Source organism: Salmo salar, chromosome 24, assembly GCF_965601325.2.
Source record: "Salmo salar chromosome 24, fSalSal1, whole genome shotgun sequence".
In the NCBI taxonomy this organism is placed as follows: Eukaryota; Metazoa; Chordata; class Actinopteri; order Salmoniformes; family Salmonidae; genus Salmo; species Salmo salar.
In genome coordinates, this window is record NC_138314.1 from 17,190,015 (window position 1) to 17,207,500 (window position 17,486).

Genomic DNA, 17,486 nt, shown 5'->3' on the forward strand with positions numbered 1-17,486 from the left:
AAGCTTTTGACTGGTACTGTACACTGAACAAAAATATAAACGTAACATGCAACAACTTCAAAGATTTTACAGTTCATATAAGGAAATCAGTCAATTTAAATAAATTCATTAGGCCCTAATTGTCACGGTTGTCAAAAGGAGAAGCGGACCAAAGTGCCGCGTGTGTTTCATTCCACATTTGATTTACTCTGTGAAACTTTGCAATACATAAATAAACTGAATTGACAAAACAACAAACCGTGACGCAGAGGAGAAACAAAACACTACTCAAAAATAAATCACCCACAAAACCCAGGTAGAAAAACTCCTACTTAAGTATGATCTCCAATTAGAGACAACGAGGACCAGATACCTCTAATTGGAGATCATCCCAAACAAACCAACATAGAAATACAAAAACTAGAACCTAAGAACATAGAAATAGAACACATAGAATAAACACAAAACACCCCCTGTCACGCCCTGACCTACTCTACCATAGAAAATAACATCTTACTATGGTCAGGACGTGACACTAATCTATGGATTTCACATGACTGATATGCATCTGTTGGTCACAGACAACTTAAAAAAATGTAGGGGTGTGGATCAGAAAACCAGTCAGCATCTGCTATGACCACCATTTTCCTCATGCTGCCTGACACATGTTCTTTACATAGAGTTGATCAGGCTGTTGATTGTGGGCTGTGGAATGTTGTCCCACTCCTCTACAATGGCTGTTTGAAGTTTCTGGATATTGGCTGGAACATGCTGTCATACACATCGATCCAGAGCATCCCAAACATGCTCAATGGGTGACATGTCTGGTGAGTATGCAGGCTATGGAAGAACTGGGACATTTTCAGCTTCCTTGAATTGTGTATAGATCCTTGTGACATGGGGCCGTGCATTATCATGCTGAAATATGAGGTGATGGCCTAGGATGAATGGCACGACAATGGGCCTCAGGATCTCTTCACGGTATCTCTGTGTATTCAAATTGACGTTGATAAAATGCAGTTGTGTTCGTTGTCCGTAGCTTATGCCTGCCCGCACTATAACCCCATCGCCACCATGGGGCACTCTGTTCACAACGTTGACATCAGCAAACCGCTCGCCCACACGACGCCATACACAGTGTCTGCCATCTGCCTGGTACAGTTAAAACCTGGATTCATCCATGAAGAGCACACTTCTCCAGTGTGCCAGTGGCCATCGAAGGGGAACATTTTCTCACTAAAGTCGGTTATGACGCCAAATTATAGTCAGATCAAGACCCTGGTTACGACGACGAGCACGCAGATGAGCTTCCCTGAGACGGTTTCTGACAGTTTGTGCAAACCCACAGTTTCATCAGCTGTCCAGGTGGCTGGGGATTGTGAGGCCAGTTGGACAAACTGACAAATTCTGTAAAACAAAGTTGGAGGCGGCTTATGGTAGAGAAATGAACATTCAATTTCTTACAACAGCTCTGGTGGACATTCCTGCAGTCAGAATGCCAGAATGAGGTCTCTAAACTTGAGACGTCTGTGCAGTGTGTTATGTAACAAAACTGCACATTTTAGAGAGGCCTTTTATTGTCCCCAGCACAATCTGCACCCGTGTAATGATCGTGCTGTTTAATCAGCTTCTTGATATGCCACACCTGTCAGGTGAAAGGATTATCTTGGCAAAGGAGAAAGGCTCACTAACAGGGATGTAAACACATTTGTGTACACAATTTGAGTGAAATAAGCTTTTTGTGCATATGGAATATTTCTGGAATCTTTTATTTCAGCTCATGAAACATGGGACCAACACTTTACATGTTGCGATTATATTTTTGTTCAGTATATATGTTTATATTCCAGTCTCTGACATTGCTCGTTCTGATATTTCTTAATTTTCGTATTTTTATTCATTATGTATGATTTTTTTATTTATTGCTAGGCATTACTAGACTGTTGGAGCTAGAAACACCGCACCTGCGATAACATCTGCAAATCTGTGTACGCGACCAATAAACTTTGATTTGATGAAGAGTACTGTTAAAATACTTTTATTTCATAACCGTGTTGGCTCTGTGCTTTGAGAAGACAGAACAGTCCCCGAGAACAGAGACATAGCAGGGTCACTCAGAGTCAGTAGTGAAAAAGTACCCAATTATCATATTTGTGTTAAAGTAAAGATACACTACATGACCAAAAGTATGTGGACACCTATATGTCCATTGGTGGTGAGCTTTACACCACTCCAGCCAACGCTTGGCGTTGCGTAAGGTGATCTTAGGCTTGTGTGCTGCTGCCCGTCGGCCATGGAAACCCATTTCATGAAGCTCCCGATGAACAGTTCTTGTGCTGATGTTGCTTCCAGAGGCAGTTTGGAAATCGGTAGTGAGTTTTGCAAAATGTTAACGTGCTACGCGCATCAGCACTTGGTAGTCCCATTCTGTGAGCTTGTGCGGCCTACCAAATTGTGGTTTCCACTTCACAATAACAGCACTTACAGTTGACCAGGGCAGCTCTAGCAGGGCAGACATTTTACAAACTGACTTGTTGGAAAGGTGGCATCCTATGACGGTGCCACATTGAAAATCACTGAGCTCTTCAGTAAGACCATTCTACTGCTAATGTTTGTCTATGGAGATTGCATGGCGGTGTGCTCAGTTTTATACACCTGTCAGCAACGGGTGTGGCTGAAATAGCCGAATTCACTAATTTGAAGGGGTGTCCACCTACTTTTGTGTATATATATTGTGTATCTTAATACAATATGATTCAAGTAAAAGTGAATGTCACCCAGTAAAATACTACTTGAGTAAAAGTCAAAGTATTTGGTTTCAAATATACTTAAGTATCAAAAGTAAATGTAATTGCTAAAATGCACTGAGTATACAAAATATTAGGAGCATCTGAAGTACAGATACCCTAAAAACTACTTAAGTAGTACTTTACAGTATTTTTACTTAAGTGCTTTACACCAGTGCTCAGATTACCTTCATCCTTTGACTGAGAAGAACGCTGTGCAGTCCAACCTCGGCATGCTCTCTCTCTCTCTCTCTGTGTGTGTGTGTGTGTGTGTGTGTGTGTGTGTGTGTGTGTGTGTGTGTGTGTGTGTGTGTGTGTGTGTGCGTGCTAATGCTGGGCTTAGGGGAGGGGTCCTGACACACATTGGTTCACAGCAGGTAGAATGTCTCAGAACAACAGGGGCTGTGTTAATGCTCACCCCCCTTCTCTTTTCCTCCCACCATCCCTCTCTCAATTCAATTTCAATTTAAGGGGCTTTATTGGCATGGGAAACATATGTTTACATTGCCAAAGCAAGTGAAATAGATAATAAACAAAAGTGAAATGAACAATACAAAACTAACAGTAAACATTACATTCACAAAAGTTCCAAAAGAATAAAGACATTTCAAATGTCATATTATGTCTATACAGTGTTGTAACGATGTGCAAATAGTTAAAGTGCAAAAGGGAAAATAAATAAACATAAATATAGGCTGGTTTTACAACCCTCTCTCTCCTCCCACCATCCCTCGCTCTCTTCCCTCTCTGTCTGTTGTTCAGCTGACTAACAATAGGGGCGAGTCTCCCTCTGGAACAATACCCTCAGCCCTACCCTCCTTCCCTCTTCCCCCTTCACTGTCAGAGCTTAGTGGCCTTTACACCACCCCCGCCCCGCCCTCTCTCTCATTCTTTGTCACTCCCACTATCTCTCTTTCTTTAGAGAAGCTCTGTAATGCAAGGAATCTGGTCTGTGCAGGAGGGACCACTCGATCGAAAGTGAGAGAGAGAGAAGAGAGGAGAGGAGGGGTTAGAGGAAGCAATAGAAGGAGAGAGAGGGAGAGGGCTGGCAGACATACAGAGAGAGAGGCAGGGACTGGCGGAATAGTTGACATGTGATCAGGACTCCTGAGCAGCCAGACCATTCACCCTAGATACAACATCAGCAGCAGCAGAGAGAGTAAGAAGGAGCTGGAGAGAGAGACAGAAGGAGTCAGAGAGAGAGACAGAAGGAGCTGGAGAGAGAGACAGAAGGAGCCAGAGAGAGAGACAGAAGGAGCTGGAGAGAGAGAGACAGAAGGAGCTAGTTAGTCAGGGATGTGATGTGTGAGATGAGATGAGGCTATAGCGGTCGTGCCCTCATCACTGAGATTCTACTATTTTCAGAGAGTGGGAATATGGAGAGAGTGCTCTAAAAGATACGCCTGTCACTTGGAATAAGATACAACACACACACTACACACATACACACCCAGCGTTGCCATGGGGGGCTCCCTCAGTCAGCACAGGAAGAGCTCCTTCAGCTCCCCCAGAAAGAAGAGCAGCATGTGAGTACACAATCTGATCACCGTTATTGTGTGTGTGTGTGTGTGTGTGTGTGTGTGTGTGTGTGTGTGTGTGTGTGTGTGTGTGTGTGTGTGTGTGCGTGCGTGTGTGTGTGTGCGCTTCTGTGTGCTTGCACACGCATTATTGATCTTGTTCCTGTCCCGTGAGCATGTGGTTTAGTTTCCTGTGTAAATGTTGTGTATCGCTCTCTGAACAGGTTTCCCAGCATTGTCCATTAGCTAAAGTGCAGCAGAACCCGACATGACAATAACGCTTGTTTAGATTGAACTTATTTGACTTCAGAAAGGGGATCTAGATAGGGGAGATGTACAGATTATTAGGGTCATGAGAGAGGTGTAATGAGACTGATGTGATCAGATCTCCTGACGGAGACACTTCTTTAGTACTGAACATGCACAAGATGAGGTGGCATGTAAGGTGAGTGATCAATCAACAGAAGACCAACAGTTTATGTCCATTAATCAGGTGAATAATATAACACTATAATGCATTGTCTCATGATGGCCTCTGACTAAGTCAAATGTATTGTATTGGTCACATACACATGGTTGGCAGATGTTATTGCGAGTGTAGCGAAATGCTTATGCTTCTAGATCCGACAGTGCAGCAGTATCTAACAGGTAATATCTAACAAATTCCACAACAAAACCTAATATCTAACACATTCCACAACAACACCTAATACACACAATCTAGTAAAGGAATACACATGAGATAAGTAATGCGAGATAGTTAGGGTTTTTGGTGACAAGCCACATTTTTTCAGCCTTCTAAGGTTGAAGAGGCGCTGTTGCGCCTTCTGTTGCGCCTTCTTCCCCACACTCTCTCTGTGCGTGGACCGTTTCAGTTTGCCAGTGATATGTCCACTGAGGAACTTAAAACTTTCCAGCTTCTTCACTGCTGTCCCGTTGATGTGGATTGGGGGGTGCTCCCTCTGCTGTTTCCTGAAGTCCACGATCATCTCTTTTGTTTTGCTGACATTGATTGAGAGGTTATTTTCCTGACACCACACTCTGAGGGCCCTCACCTCCTCCCTGTAGGCTGTCTCGTCGTTGTTGGTAATCAAGCCTAACACTGTTGTGTCGTCTGCAAACTTGTTGATTGAGTTGGAGGCGTGCATGGCCATGCAGTCGTGGGTGAAAAGGGAGTACAGGAGGGGGCTGAGAACGCACCCTTGTGGGGTCCCAGTGTTGAGGATCTGCAGAGTGGAGATGTTGTTTCCTACCTTTACCACCTGGGGGCGGCCCGTCAGGAAGTCCAGGACCCAGTTGCACAGGGTGGGGTCAAGACCCTGGGACTCAAGCTTAATGATGAGTTTGGAGGGTACTATGGTGTTGAATGCTGAGCTGTAGTCAATGAACAGCATTCTTACATAGGTATTTCTTTTGCCCAGATGGGATAGGGCAGTGTGCAGTGTGATGGCGATTGTGTCGTCTGTGGACCAATTGGGGTGGTAAGCAAATTGAAGTGGGTCTAGGGTGACAGGTAGGATGGAGGTGATATGATCCTTGACTAGTCTCTCAAAGCACTTCATGATGACAGAAGTGAGTGTTACGGGCCATAGTCATTTAGTTCAGTTACCTTAGCTTTCTTGGGAACAGGAACAATGGTGGCCATCTTGAAGCATGTGGGGACAGCAGACTGGGATAGGGATTGATTGAATATGTCCGTAAACACACCAGCCAGCTGGTCTGCTCATGCTCGGAGGACGCGGCTAGGGATGCCGTCTGGGCTGGCAGCCTTGCGAGGGTTAACACGCTTAAATGTTTTACTCACGTCGGCCACAGAGAAGGAGAGCCCACAGTCTTTGTAGCGGGCCGCGTTGGTGGCACTGTATTGTCCTCAAAGTGCTCAAAGAAGTTGTTTAATTTGTCTGGAAGCAAGACATCGATGTCTGCAAAGGGGCTGGTTTTTGTTTTGTAATCCATGATTGTCTGTAGACTCTGCAAAGCGCGGTCACAACAGACAGACGAAAAATCTAAAAAGTACCATAAAAGTTTGTAGAAACATGTCAAACAATGTTTATAATCAATCCTCAGGTTGTTTTTGTCATAAATAATCGATCATATTTCAACCGGACAATAGCTTCGTCAATAGAAAAGGAAAAACAAGAAAGGCACACTCCCGGTCACGCGCAGGACTCAGGTCTGGAAATTTACACTGTCCTATCATTGAAAGTGGTGTTTCTCCCTCATTTTTCAGAGTAAAAGCCTGAAACAATGCCCAAAGACTGGCCACATGTAGTGGAAGCCCTAGGGATTGTGAACTGGGTTATAAGTCTTTGTATGGTGGATAGGCTTTCAATGGAAAAACAGGCATTTCAAAATAATAGCACTTCCTGGATGGATTTTCCTCAGGTTTTCACCTGCCATATTAGTTCTGTTATACTCACAGACAGTTTTGGAAACTTTTGAGTATTTTCCATCCAAATCTACCAATTATATGCATATCCTAGGTTCTGGACCTGAGTAGCAGGCAGTTTACTTTGGGCACGCTTTTCATCCAAAATTCCGAATGCTGCCCCCTACCCTAGTGAGGTTAAATGCGGTGGTACGTGCTTTCAGTTTTTCACGAATGCTGCCATCAATCTACGATTTCTGGTTAGGGAAGGTTTTAATAGTCACAGTGGGTACAACATCTCCTATACACTTCCTTATAAACTCGCTCACTGAGTCAGTGTATACGTCAATGTTGTTCTCTGAGGCTACCCGTAACATATCCCAGTCCACGTGATCGAAGAAATCTTGAAGCGTGGAATCCGATTAGTCAGACCAGCGTTGGATAGACCTAACCACAGGCACTTCCTGTTTTAGGTTCTGCCTATAGGAGGGGAGCAACAAGATGGAGTAATGGTCAGATTTGCAAAAAGGAGGGTGGGGGAGGGCCTTGTATGCATCGCGGCACTTAGAGTAGAAATGGTCGAGCGTGTTACTCGCTCGTGTACTGCAATCAATATGCTGATAGAATTTAGGTAGCCTTGTTCTCAAATTAGCTTTATTAGAATCCCCAGCTACAATAAATGCAGCCTCAGGATATATGGTTTCCAGTTTGCATAAAGTCCAGTGAAGTTCCTTGATGGCCATCTTGAGGGTCCGGGGGGATATAACCGGCTGTGACAATAACCGAGGAGAGTTCTCTTGGGAGATAATACAGTCGGCATTTGATTGTAAGGAATTCGAGGTCAGGGGAACAAAAGGACTTGAGTTCCTGTATGTTGTTACAATTACACCATGAGTCGTTAATCATGAAACATTCACCCCCGCCCTTCTTCTTACCGGAGAGATGTTTATTCCTGTCGGCACGATGCACTGAAAATCCGGTTGGCTGTACTGACTCCGACAGCACGTCCCAAGCTAGCCATGTTTCCGTGAAACAGAGTAAGTTACAATCCCAGATATCTCTGTGGAAAGCAACTCTTGTCCTGATTTTGTCGACTTTATTAAAAAGGGACTGGACATTAGCGAGTAATATACTCGGAAGCGGTGGGTGGTGTGTGGGTATCCGAAGCCTCACTAGAAGACCGCTCCGGCACCCTCTCCTCCGGCGGCATTGTTTTGGGTCGGCCTCTGGAATCTGTTCAAATGTCCTGGGAGGTGCAGACAAAGGATCCGGTTTGGGAAAGTCGTATTCCTTGTCGTAATGCCGGTTGTGCTGGTAAGTTGATGTCTCTCTGATATCCAATAGTTCTTACCGGCTGTATGTAATAACACTTAAGGTTTTCTGGGCTAACATTGTAAGAAATAATACATTAAAAAACTAAATACTGCACAGTTTCCTAAGGACTAGAAGCAAAGGTGCCATCTCTATCGGCGCCATTGGTCTTATGGTAAAAGGCTGTTTTTGGCAGTTTCTCATCTCAAACGCCTCCTCCTATTTCTCTCTCTCTCTAATCGGGACCCGAAGGGGTGCATGTTTTGGTTTTTGTCTTAATACTACACAGCTGATTCAAATTATCACAGCTTGATGATTAGTTGATTATGGGGTCCCGAGGACCGAGTTTGTGAAATCCTGCCACAAATCCATGGTAACAGAGAGCCAGTCCTCTCTTTCTCCCAGTAGTTCCCAGTGGATCATCACCATGTTAATGAGCTGCTGAGCCTATTACACTTTCTACCCATTCGCTGATGTCCTTCCTAGTCATACCCTGATGCTGCTCTGCTCTACCCATCCTGTTGTCACGGTGACTCAGCAGTACCACTGGCACTATTAGTGGTGTTGTCATCTTCTACAGCAGTTGTTGTTTACGCTGGAGGTCATTCCAATTGGCACTGAATGATCCAGAGTAGTGCAACTGTAGAGTAGAATGAGAGCCTTAGGCACTGAGTGGCTCTGAGACTTAGATCTGAGACTTCTTCTGTTAGCTTCTGTTAGCTGGAGCGCTCAGAGAATCAAAGGAGAGTCTGCAGACAGAGACATCTTTGTTTGGCTGGTTTTACATTAACAAGCTCTGAATTGGAAATAAACCAGTCAACTTTCAACTCGATGGGGATGAGCCCCCTCACTACACACTGTCAGGCTTCTGTGTGTACTGTAGGTTATTAAGCAGTGATTTTCTAGGCAGTGTCCTTGTTTGTGTGTGTGTGTCTTTCTCAGTGTGTGTGTGTGTGTGTGTGTGTGTGTGTGTGTGTGTGTGTGTGTGTGTCTGTGTGTGTCTGTGTGTGTGTCTCAGTCTCTCTCTCGCAGTGAGAGTGTGTGTGTCTCTCTCTCTGTGTGAGTGTGTGTCTCTCTCAGTGTGTGTGTGTGTGTGTGTGGCTATGAGAGGGATAAGAAGTTCCGTAGCAGCATGAGATCATGGCCCTTATTCTCAGATCTATATTTAGCTAATTATCTTTATCATTTTTAAGTGCAACAGAAATCTGCCTCAGTCCTCATTTCTCAATCCCCCCTCCACTCACCGCCCCTCCTCCATCTCATCCATTCCTTTTTGGAATTGAGAGTGACCTGCATTTGGAGCTCCTTTAGACCCTATTTCAGACTGTACTAGGCTGATCTATCTTTGGCCTGAAGCTCTTCCTCTCCTCCTCTCTTCCTCCCAACCTGTCCTCCTCTGTCAGTACTATATCCGCAACAATTCAGCTGGCTGTCGATAGACAGACATGGACCATAAGAGGAGGCCCTGCATGACCTTCAGAGTGTGTGTGTTTGTGTGTTCATGTGCGTGCGTGTGCGCACCATTGTTTGAGGAATTTTGTATCCTTTGTGTCCCTGTATTGTTACACACAATAGCCTGGTGTCTGTCTGTCCCCTGACCCTACTCTGTCAATACTCTCAGAACTCACCCCCAAAAATACCTTCCCCCCCAAATATTGGACTATAAATTGTGCCATGAAGGCACAATTTAAGAATACGAATATAAAAGTAAATAGCTCAGTAAAATAGAATAAATATTTTAGCATAAGTATAATACATGAAGTATTTTAATACTTATGCTAAAATATTTATTATACACTGCTCAAAAAAATAAAGGGAACACTTAAACAACACATCCTAGATCTGAATGAAAGAAATAATCTTATTAAATACTTTTTTCTTTACATAGTTGAATGTGCTGAAAACAAAATCACACAAAAATAATCAATGGAAATCCAATTTATCAACCCATGGAGGTCTGGATTTGGAGTCACACTCAAAATTAAAGTGGAAAGCCACACTACAGGCTGATCCAACTTTGATGTAATGTCCTTAAAACAAGTCAAAATGAGGCTCAGTAGTGTGTGTGGCCTCCACGTGCCTGTATGACCTCCCTACAACGCCTGGGCATGCTCCTGATGAGGTGGCGGATGGTCTCCTGAGGGATCTCCTCCCAGACCTGGACTAAAGCATCCGCCAACTCCTGGACAGTCTGTGGTGCAACGTGGCGTTGGTGGATGGAGCGAGACATGATGTCCCAGATGTGCTCAATTGGATTCAGGTCTGGGGAACGGGCGGGCCAGTCCATAGCATCAATGCCTTCCTCTTGCAGGAACTGCTGACACACTCCAGCCACATGAGGTCAAGCATTGTCTTGCATTAGGAGGAACCCAGGGCCAACCGCACCAGCATATGGTCTCACAAGGGGTCTGAGGATCTCATCTCGGTACCTAATGGCAGTCAGGCTACCTCTGGCGAGCACATGGAGGGCTGTGCAGCCCCCCAAAGAAATGCCACCCCACACCATGACTGACCCACCGCCAAACCGGTCATGCTGGAGGATGTTGCAGGCAGCAGAACGTTCTCCACGGCGTCTCCAGACTCTGTCACGTCTGTCACATGTGCTCAGTGTGAACCTGCTTTCATCTGTGAAGAGCACAGGGCGCCAGTAGCGAATTTGCCAATCTTGGTGTTCTCTGGCAAATGCCAAATGTCCTGCACGGTGTTGGGCTGTAAGCACAACCCCCACCTGTGGACGTCGGGCCCTCATACCACCCTCATGGAGTCTGTTTCTGACCGTTTGAGCAGACACATGCACATTTGTGGCCTGCTGGAGGTCATGTTGCAGGGCTCTGGCAGTGCTCCTCCTGCTCCTCCTTACACAAAGGCGGAGCTAGCGGTCCTGCTGCTGGGTTGTTGCCCTCCTACGGCCTCCTCCACGTCTCCTGATGTACTGGCCTGTCTCCTGGTAGCGCCTCCATGCTCTGGACACTACGCTGACAGACACAGCAAACCTTCTTGCCACAGCTCGCATTGATGTGCCATCCTGGATGAGCTGCACTACCTGAGCCACTTGTGTGGGTTGTAGACTCCGTCTCATGCTACCACTAGAGTGAAAGCACCGCCAGCATTCAAAAGTGACCAAAACATCAGCCAGGAAGCATAGGAACTGAGAAGTGGTCTGTGGTCTCCACCTGCAGAACCACTCCTTTATTGGGGGTGTCTTGCTTATTGCCTATAATTTCCACCTGTTGTCTATTCCATTTGCACAACAGCATGTGAAATTTATTGTCAATCAGTGTGCTTCCTAAGTGGACAGTTTGATTTCACAGAAGTGTGATTGACTTGGAGTTACATTGTGTTGTTTAAGTGTTCCCTTTATTTTTTTGACCAGTATATTTTACTGAGCCATTTACTTTCATATTCGTATTCTTATCTTTCATTATTTCTTATCGTTGTTGCATTGTCGATAAGAAACCTGCAAGTAAGCATTTCGCTGGATGGTGTACACCATGTGTATCCCGTACATATGACTAATATAACCTGATACTTTAAATCATCTCTCTCCCAGTTAAATGCATGTTCAAGCTGCTCAGCTCAATGTATTCTCCAGATCGTTAGGGCATTAGAGTTAGAGACAGGGTAGGCTTAGATTGTTGACAACATGTACGCTATATTTCGTCTCCAATGTTTATTATTTATTAGCTAATGAATTAATTTGCACAATGAGCACTTGTTGTCTCTCAAATACATCATTACAGTTGTTGGTTAGCTAGCTAGCAAATTTTTGCCATATTAGCATTGACATGAAATCAGTCAAAACACCTCAAAACAAGACATGCTATCAAGAACAAGATGAAACAAGCTGAAACAGGCCACTTGCAATTCCCCACATGGCAGTTTCTTGTCATTCTTACTAGCAATCTGTCCATCCAGAAACACGCTGAATTCTGCTCCATGGAAGCGTGCACATCGTTTTTGTGACTTTGTCAGCTAACCCATCGATAGACAATAAAAATAGCAGAGGTGGGATGGGATCACTTTGCCTGCTACTTCTAGTCATTTTGAACAGAGCAGAGCAGGCATTGCCTGTTATTACTATGGCTGAGGGATTGGCATATAGTTTTTAATCATGAGTTCAGGTGGGCTTTCGTGCTTCAGCAAACAAAGAAAAAGGAGGGGTGCTCAACAATAATGACAAAATCACAAGAATGGCTTACCAAGAAAAACTTGTTGCTGCCTTGATTTTTTGGATCTCTTTGTCTCCGGATTCACAGACACCCAAATATCACCTATGGGATAGGGATTGATTTTATATTTTTTATTTTAACAAGGACTACTGATTAACGAGACACACAATTTCTCTTATCAGTTTATGCAATAATTTTCCATTTACCTTGAAACATAATATAATTATAACTTTTTTATATTGTTGTGTCTCAATTGGCCACTAGGCTATAAATAGGAGTTATGTCCAATGGTCAGGTCACTCTGAGGAAGAGATCAGTTTTACCTTAAAACGTCAGTCACCTGTTCACATCCTGTACAATGGATTAAAGTGAGCAATAAGAAATCAATCTCTACCTTTTTTGGTTGAGTGCTCCAACTCCTTTTTACCTCAAATTAGTATTTTTGGAAGTTTTTCTTGGTAAGCCATTCTGAAATTGTTTCTGTAGTTAGAAACAGGTATTATTGGCATTCCTGAAACATTATTTGGTCGAAATTTGATTTGATATCTGAGAAATTAAGATAATTGATTGCACCCAAATTTGACATCTTAATTTATATATAGATTCAGATAATATTCAATAAATATAGAGCCGGACATCCGATTTAGACCAAACCTCTTCCTACCAATGAGTAAAAAGCCACGCAAAGACCTCCCCACACCCCATGCCAATCCCACCCGAACAACCAGTATACAGTATCACGTTTCAAGGTAAGACCCAGATGCAGACAACATTGAAGTAACAACAGTTTATTAATCCAACAGGGGCAGGTAAAGCCAGGTCAAGGGCAGGCAGGAGTCAGTAATCCAGATAGGTGGGGCAAAGATGCAAGACAGCAATCAGGCTCAGGGTAGCTTCAAACTACTTGTCATACTGTATATTGGTTGTTTGGGTGGGATTGGCGTGGGTTGTGGGGGGTTTGTGGGTGGCGTTAGATTTTTTTGGGATTCCTCATGTCTTACTTATAGGTTGGAAGAAGTTTGGTCCAAATCGGGTGTTAGGTACTGTCATGGGCGTCGTAAGGATTGGACCAAGGCGCAGCGGGTAAAGTGCTCATCTTCTTCATTTATTTAAAGAAAACACTTAAACAAAATAAACAAACGACGAAAGGCGTCGCTGGAGACTCCGGGCTGAGAGGCGTCGCTGAAGGCTCCGGGCTGAGAGGCGTCGCTGGAGGCTCCGGGCTGGGCAGCGTCGCTGGGGAGCGTCGCTGGAGGCTCCGGGCTGGGGAGCGTCGCTGGAGGCTCCGGGCTGGGGAGCGTCGCTGGAGGCTCAGGGCTGGGGAGCGTCGCTGGAGGCTCAGGGCTGAGGAGCGTCGCTGGAGGCTCAGGGCTGAGGAGCGTCGCTGGAGGCTCAGGAGCGTCGCTGGAGGCTCAGGGCTGAGGAGCGTCGCTGGAGGCTCAGGGCTGAGGAGCGTCGCTGGAGGCCTCCTGCGTGGAGCTGGGACCGGTCTCCCCAGACTGGGGAGACTTACAGGAGATTGGGTGCGCAAAGCGGGCATGGGGCACACTGGGCCGTGGAGACGCACTGGAGGTCTGGAGCGCACGGCCTGCACAACCCGTCCTGGCTGGATGGTCACTGTAGCCCGGCACAGGCGGAGCGCTGGCACAGGGCGAACTGGGCTGTGCTGGGGAATGAGGGCTGCCGTGCGTAGAGCAGGCGCAAGGTAAACTGGGCCGAGGAGACGCACTGGAGACCAGATCCATTGTGCCGGCACACTTCTTCCTGGTTGCCGGACAACTCTCGCCCGGCAACGCTGCGGAGCCCTTACTGGCCGTACCGGACTGTGCGTGCGTATGGGCAACACCGTGCGCATTTCTGCGTAACAAGGTACTTGCTTGATCCATCGCTCCCCATAATAAGCACGGGGAGTTGGCTCAGGTCTCCACTCTGACTCCCCGTGTGCCCCCCCCCCCCCCCCCAATTTTTTTGGGGGGATGCCTCTCTGCTTCATGTAGCTCCCTTAATTTTCTCTCCCAGAAACGTCGTTCTGCCTCCCACGTCCATCCGTCTCCTCGGTGCTCCAATCCCCGCTGCTTGGTCCTTGTTTGGTGGGTGGTTCTGTCATGGGCGTCATAAGGATTGGACCAAGGCGCGGCGGGTAAAGTGCTCATCTTCTTAATTTATTTAAAGAAAACACTTAAACAAACTAAACAAACGACGAAAAACAGTTCCATAAGGCTCCCAGGCTATACAGAAAATAACCACCCACAAAACACAAGTGAAACAAACACAACTAAATATGGCCTCCAATTAGAGACAACGACAACCAGCTGCCTCTAATTGGAGGTCATTGTCAAAAACCCAACATAGAAATAGAAACCTAGATATAAACATAGAAATTGAAAACATAGAACCTAAACCAAAAACACCGAAACACACAAAACAAACACCCCCTGCCACGCCCTGACCAAACTACAATGACAAATAACCCCTTTTACTGGTCAGGACGTGACAAGTACTATATTTATTGAATATTATCTGAATCATATAAATTAAAATGGTACATTTGCATGCAATTAATTAGCAGAATTTCTCAGAGATAAAATTATATTTCAATATTTCAGGAATGCTAATCATATCTGTTACTAACTACAGAAACGATTTTAGAATAATCTGAGACGGTGAGTGTCGAAATTCTCTTTCGTGTGCTTTTTGAGGTGGAAAGACCCAATATATTCTAAAATATTCCATCATACAGGTAAAGGAAACACTTGAGTAAATGAGTGATACAAAATATATTGAAAGCAGGTGCTTCCACACAGGTGTGTTTCCTGAGTTAATTAAGCAATTAGCATCCCATCATGCTTAGGGTCATGTATAAAAATTCCCAGTTGGAGCAGTAACTGAGGCAGCATTTTCCACCACCATCAACATAACACCAAATGATGTAATATCTTGTTGAAGAATGCTGTCGCATTTCTACAATAGAGTTCCAGACACTTGTAGAGTAGGGTGGCCCAGCACACTATTAAGACACTTTATGTTTTTGTTTCCTTTATTTTGGCAGTTACCTGTAGGCCTACATTGAACACAACATATTTGATTTGATTTCACATATCCCAACATAACATCTCTAGACCTCCATGTAGTAAAGGTTCTACTGGTCCTCTCATCTATAATTTGTGTGTCTGTTTTCCGCTCTGATTAGTACAAATGGAAAGGGGTTTGCCTAGTCAGTTGTACAACTGAATGCGTTCAACTGAAATGTGTCTTCTGCATTTAACCCAACCCCTCTGAATCAGAGAGGTGCTGGGGGCTGCCTTAATCAACATCCACGTAATCAGCACTCAGGGAACAGTGGGTTAACTGCCTTGCTCAGGGGCAGAACAACAGATTTGTACCTTGTCAGCGCGGGGATTCGATTCAGCAACCTTTCATTTATTGGCCCAACGCTCCTACCCGCCAGGCTACCTGCAGCCCCAAATTGGGCTTAGATTAAATATGCAGATACCATTTTAAGGGAAAGGAAAGGTGGGATACCTAGTCAGTTGTTAAACTGAATGCTTTCAACTGAAATGTGTCTTCCGCTTTTAACCCAACCCCTCTGAATCAGAGAGGTACGGAGGGCTGCCTTAATCAACATCCAAGTCTTCGGTTGTTAGTTATATAGGCAAACTATCTCAGTCACACTTCCCAAATTCACCATCAAAGGTCTTATTGTAGCATTATCTGCACTTATCTATCCAACTCATATCCCTCTCTCTCCTCATCCCCCTCTCTCTCTCAATCTCAGCTAGCACAATTACAAGGTCTGTTGTAGCAGTACAAGATGATGTAATGCACTTCAGACTACATCCCCAGATGATGCTGTAATGTCAGCTGGCCTGGTTACTGTGACCGTGCCGACCGGCACTGTACTACACTTCTCCTCTGTTTAATTTAAACACTTGTCATGATGATGCTCTACACATGCACGCACACACAAAAGCATGGGAGAAACTAGGCTAAAGCATTACTCCATTCAGTACAGAGTTGTAGAACTGTATTCAAACATGGCTTTTACTGCCCGAGAGAGACAGAGAGACTCAGGGACTAAGAGAGACCAAGAGAGACTGAGAGGGTGAGTGTACTCAGCACTCTAAGCAGTGTTTCTCTCTTGTTTCTGTGTGTTCCTGCCTGCCTGAGGATCCCAGTCAACACGAGCCTCCAGTTTGACAGTGAGAGAGACTGGACCAGGTCAGAGACCACTGATCGCCACAAGGTGGAGCTCTCTTTCCTGCACAAGGCTGAGAAGCGTGTATACACCATCAGTTTACATGGACAGTTTGAGTGTTGTGGTTTGTGATAAAACCTTGAATGAAACTGTTACGGTGCTGAACGAGGCTAAGGGTGTAGGTATGTATGGCCGTAGACTAGAGGGGACTGATTCATCAATATAATTCAGGCTCTGATCTTGTCCCATCTCGATTACCGTCTGGTAATATGGTCAGGTGCAGCAAAGAAAGACCTAGAAAAGCGGCAGCTGGCTCAAAATAAAGCAGCCCGCCTTGCCCTTAACTGCACACACAGAACTAACATCAACAACATGCATGATAGTCTTTCATGGTTGAGGGTTGAGGAGAAATGGACTACTTCTCTTCTAGTCTTTTTAAGAAACGTTTGTGTTGAAAATGTCTGACCACTTGTATAATCTATTTGCATACACTTCAAACAGACATGCATACCCCACCAGACACTCCACTATGTGTTTCTTCACAGTACCCAAACCTAAAACAGATTTAATGCAAGTTTAGCTTTAAAAACAGATGAAAAACATAATTAGTATCACAGCACCTCTCCTCTTTCTATAAACATTTCAAAATATCTCATTTATATGTACTGTTTATCAGAATATGAATATGTGTATCTGAATAGTGTGTAAATAGTATTTTTGTTGTCTCTTGGTGTCTCTTCTATATATAACACTTATTTTGTTTGTATTTTGAATTTAATGTAATGTCTTATGTTGTTCTTGTCTATAACTGTTCTGTACTTTGTCATGTATTTGTACATTTTATGTGAACCCCAGGAAGAGCAACTGCTGCATGTGCAGTAGCTAACGCTGATCCTAATAAACTCAACTAAACCAATACTGCGGTTCACCACTACATTACAGTACAGTATGTACTTTCCCAGTAGGGACAGAGAGATGTGTTGACTTCTGTTTACCACCAGATGGGACTGTTGAGCCTGTTTTTGTCTCAGTGCCACAGCTTCACCAGGCAGCCATGTTATTATAGGAAAGATGAACTTACTGTTCAGATCATTATTCAGAATCATTGGAGGAATGCTTTTGGTAATCCACATATGTGTGTTCCAGCGTGCTCAGTTATCT

General features: G+C 44.7%; 1 protein-coding gene across 1 annotated transcript in view; it reads left to right on the plus strand.

The window, feature by feature from the left end:
- Positions 1–3,711: 3,711 nt before the first annotated feature.
- Positions 3,712–17,486, plus strand: part of LOC106585006 (transforming acidic coiled-coil-containing protein 1) — a 38,705-nt gene continuing 24,930 nt past the window's right edge. Inside the window, exon 1 of the mRNA XM_082968535.1 lies at positions 3,712–4,291. Within this exon, the coding sequence (XP_082824661.1) occupies positions 4,227–4,291 (65 nt within the window). The 5' untranslated portion in view covers positions 3,712–4,226. The remainder of the gene's footprint in view (positions 4,292–17,486) is intronic.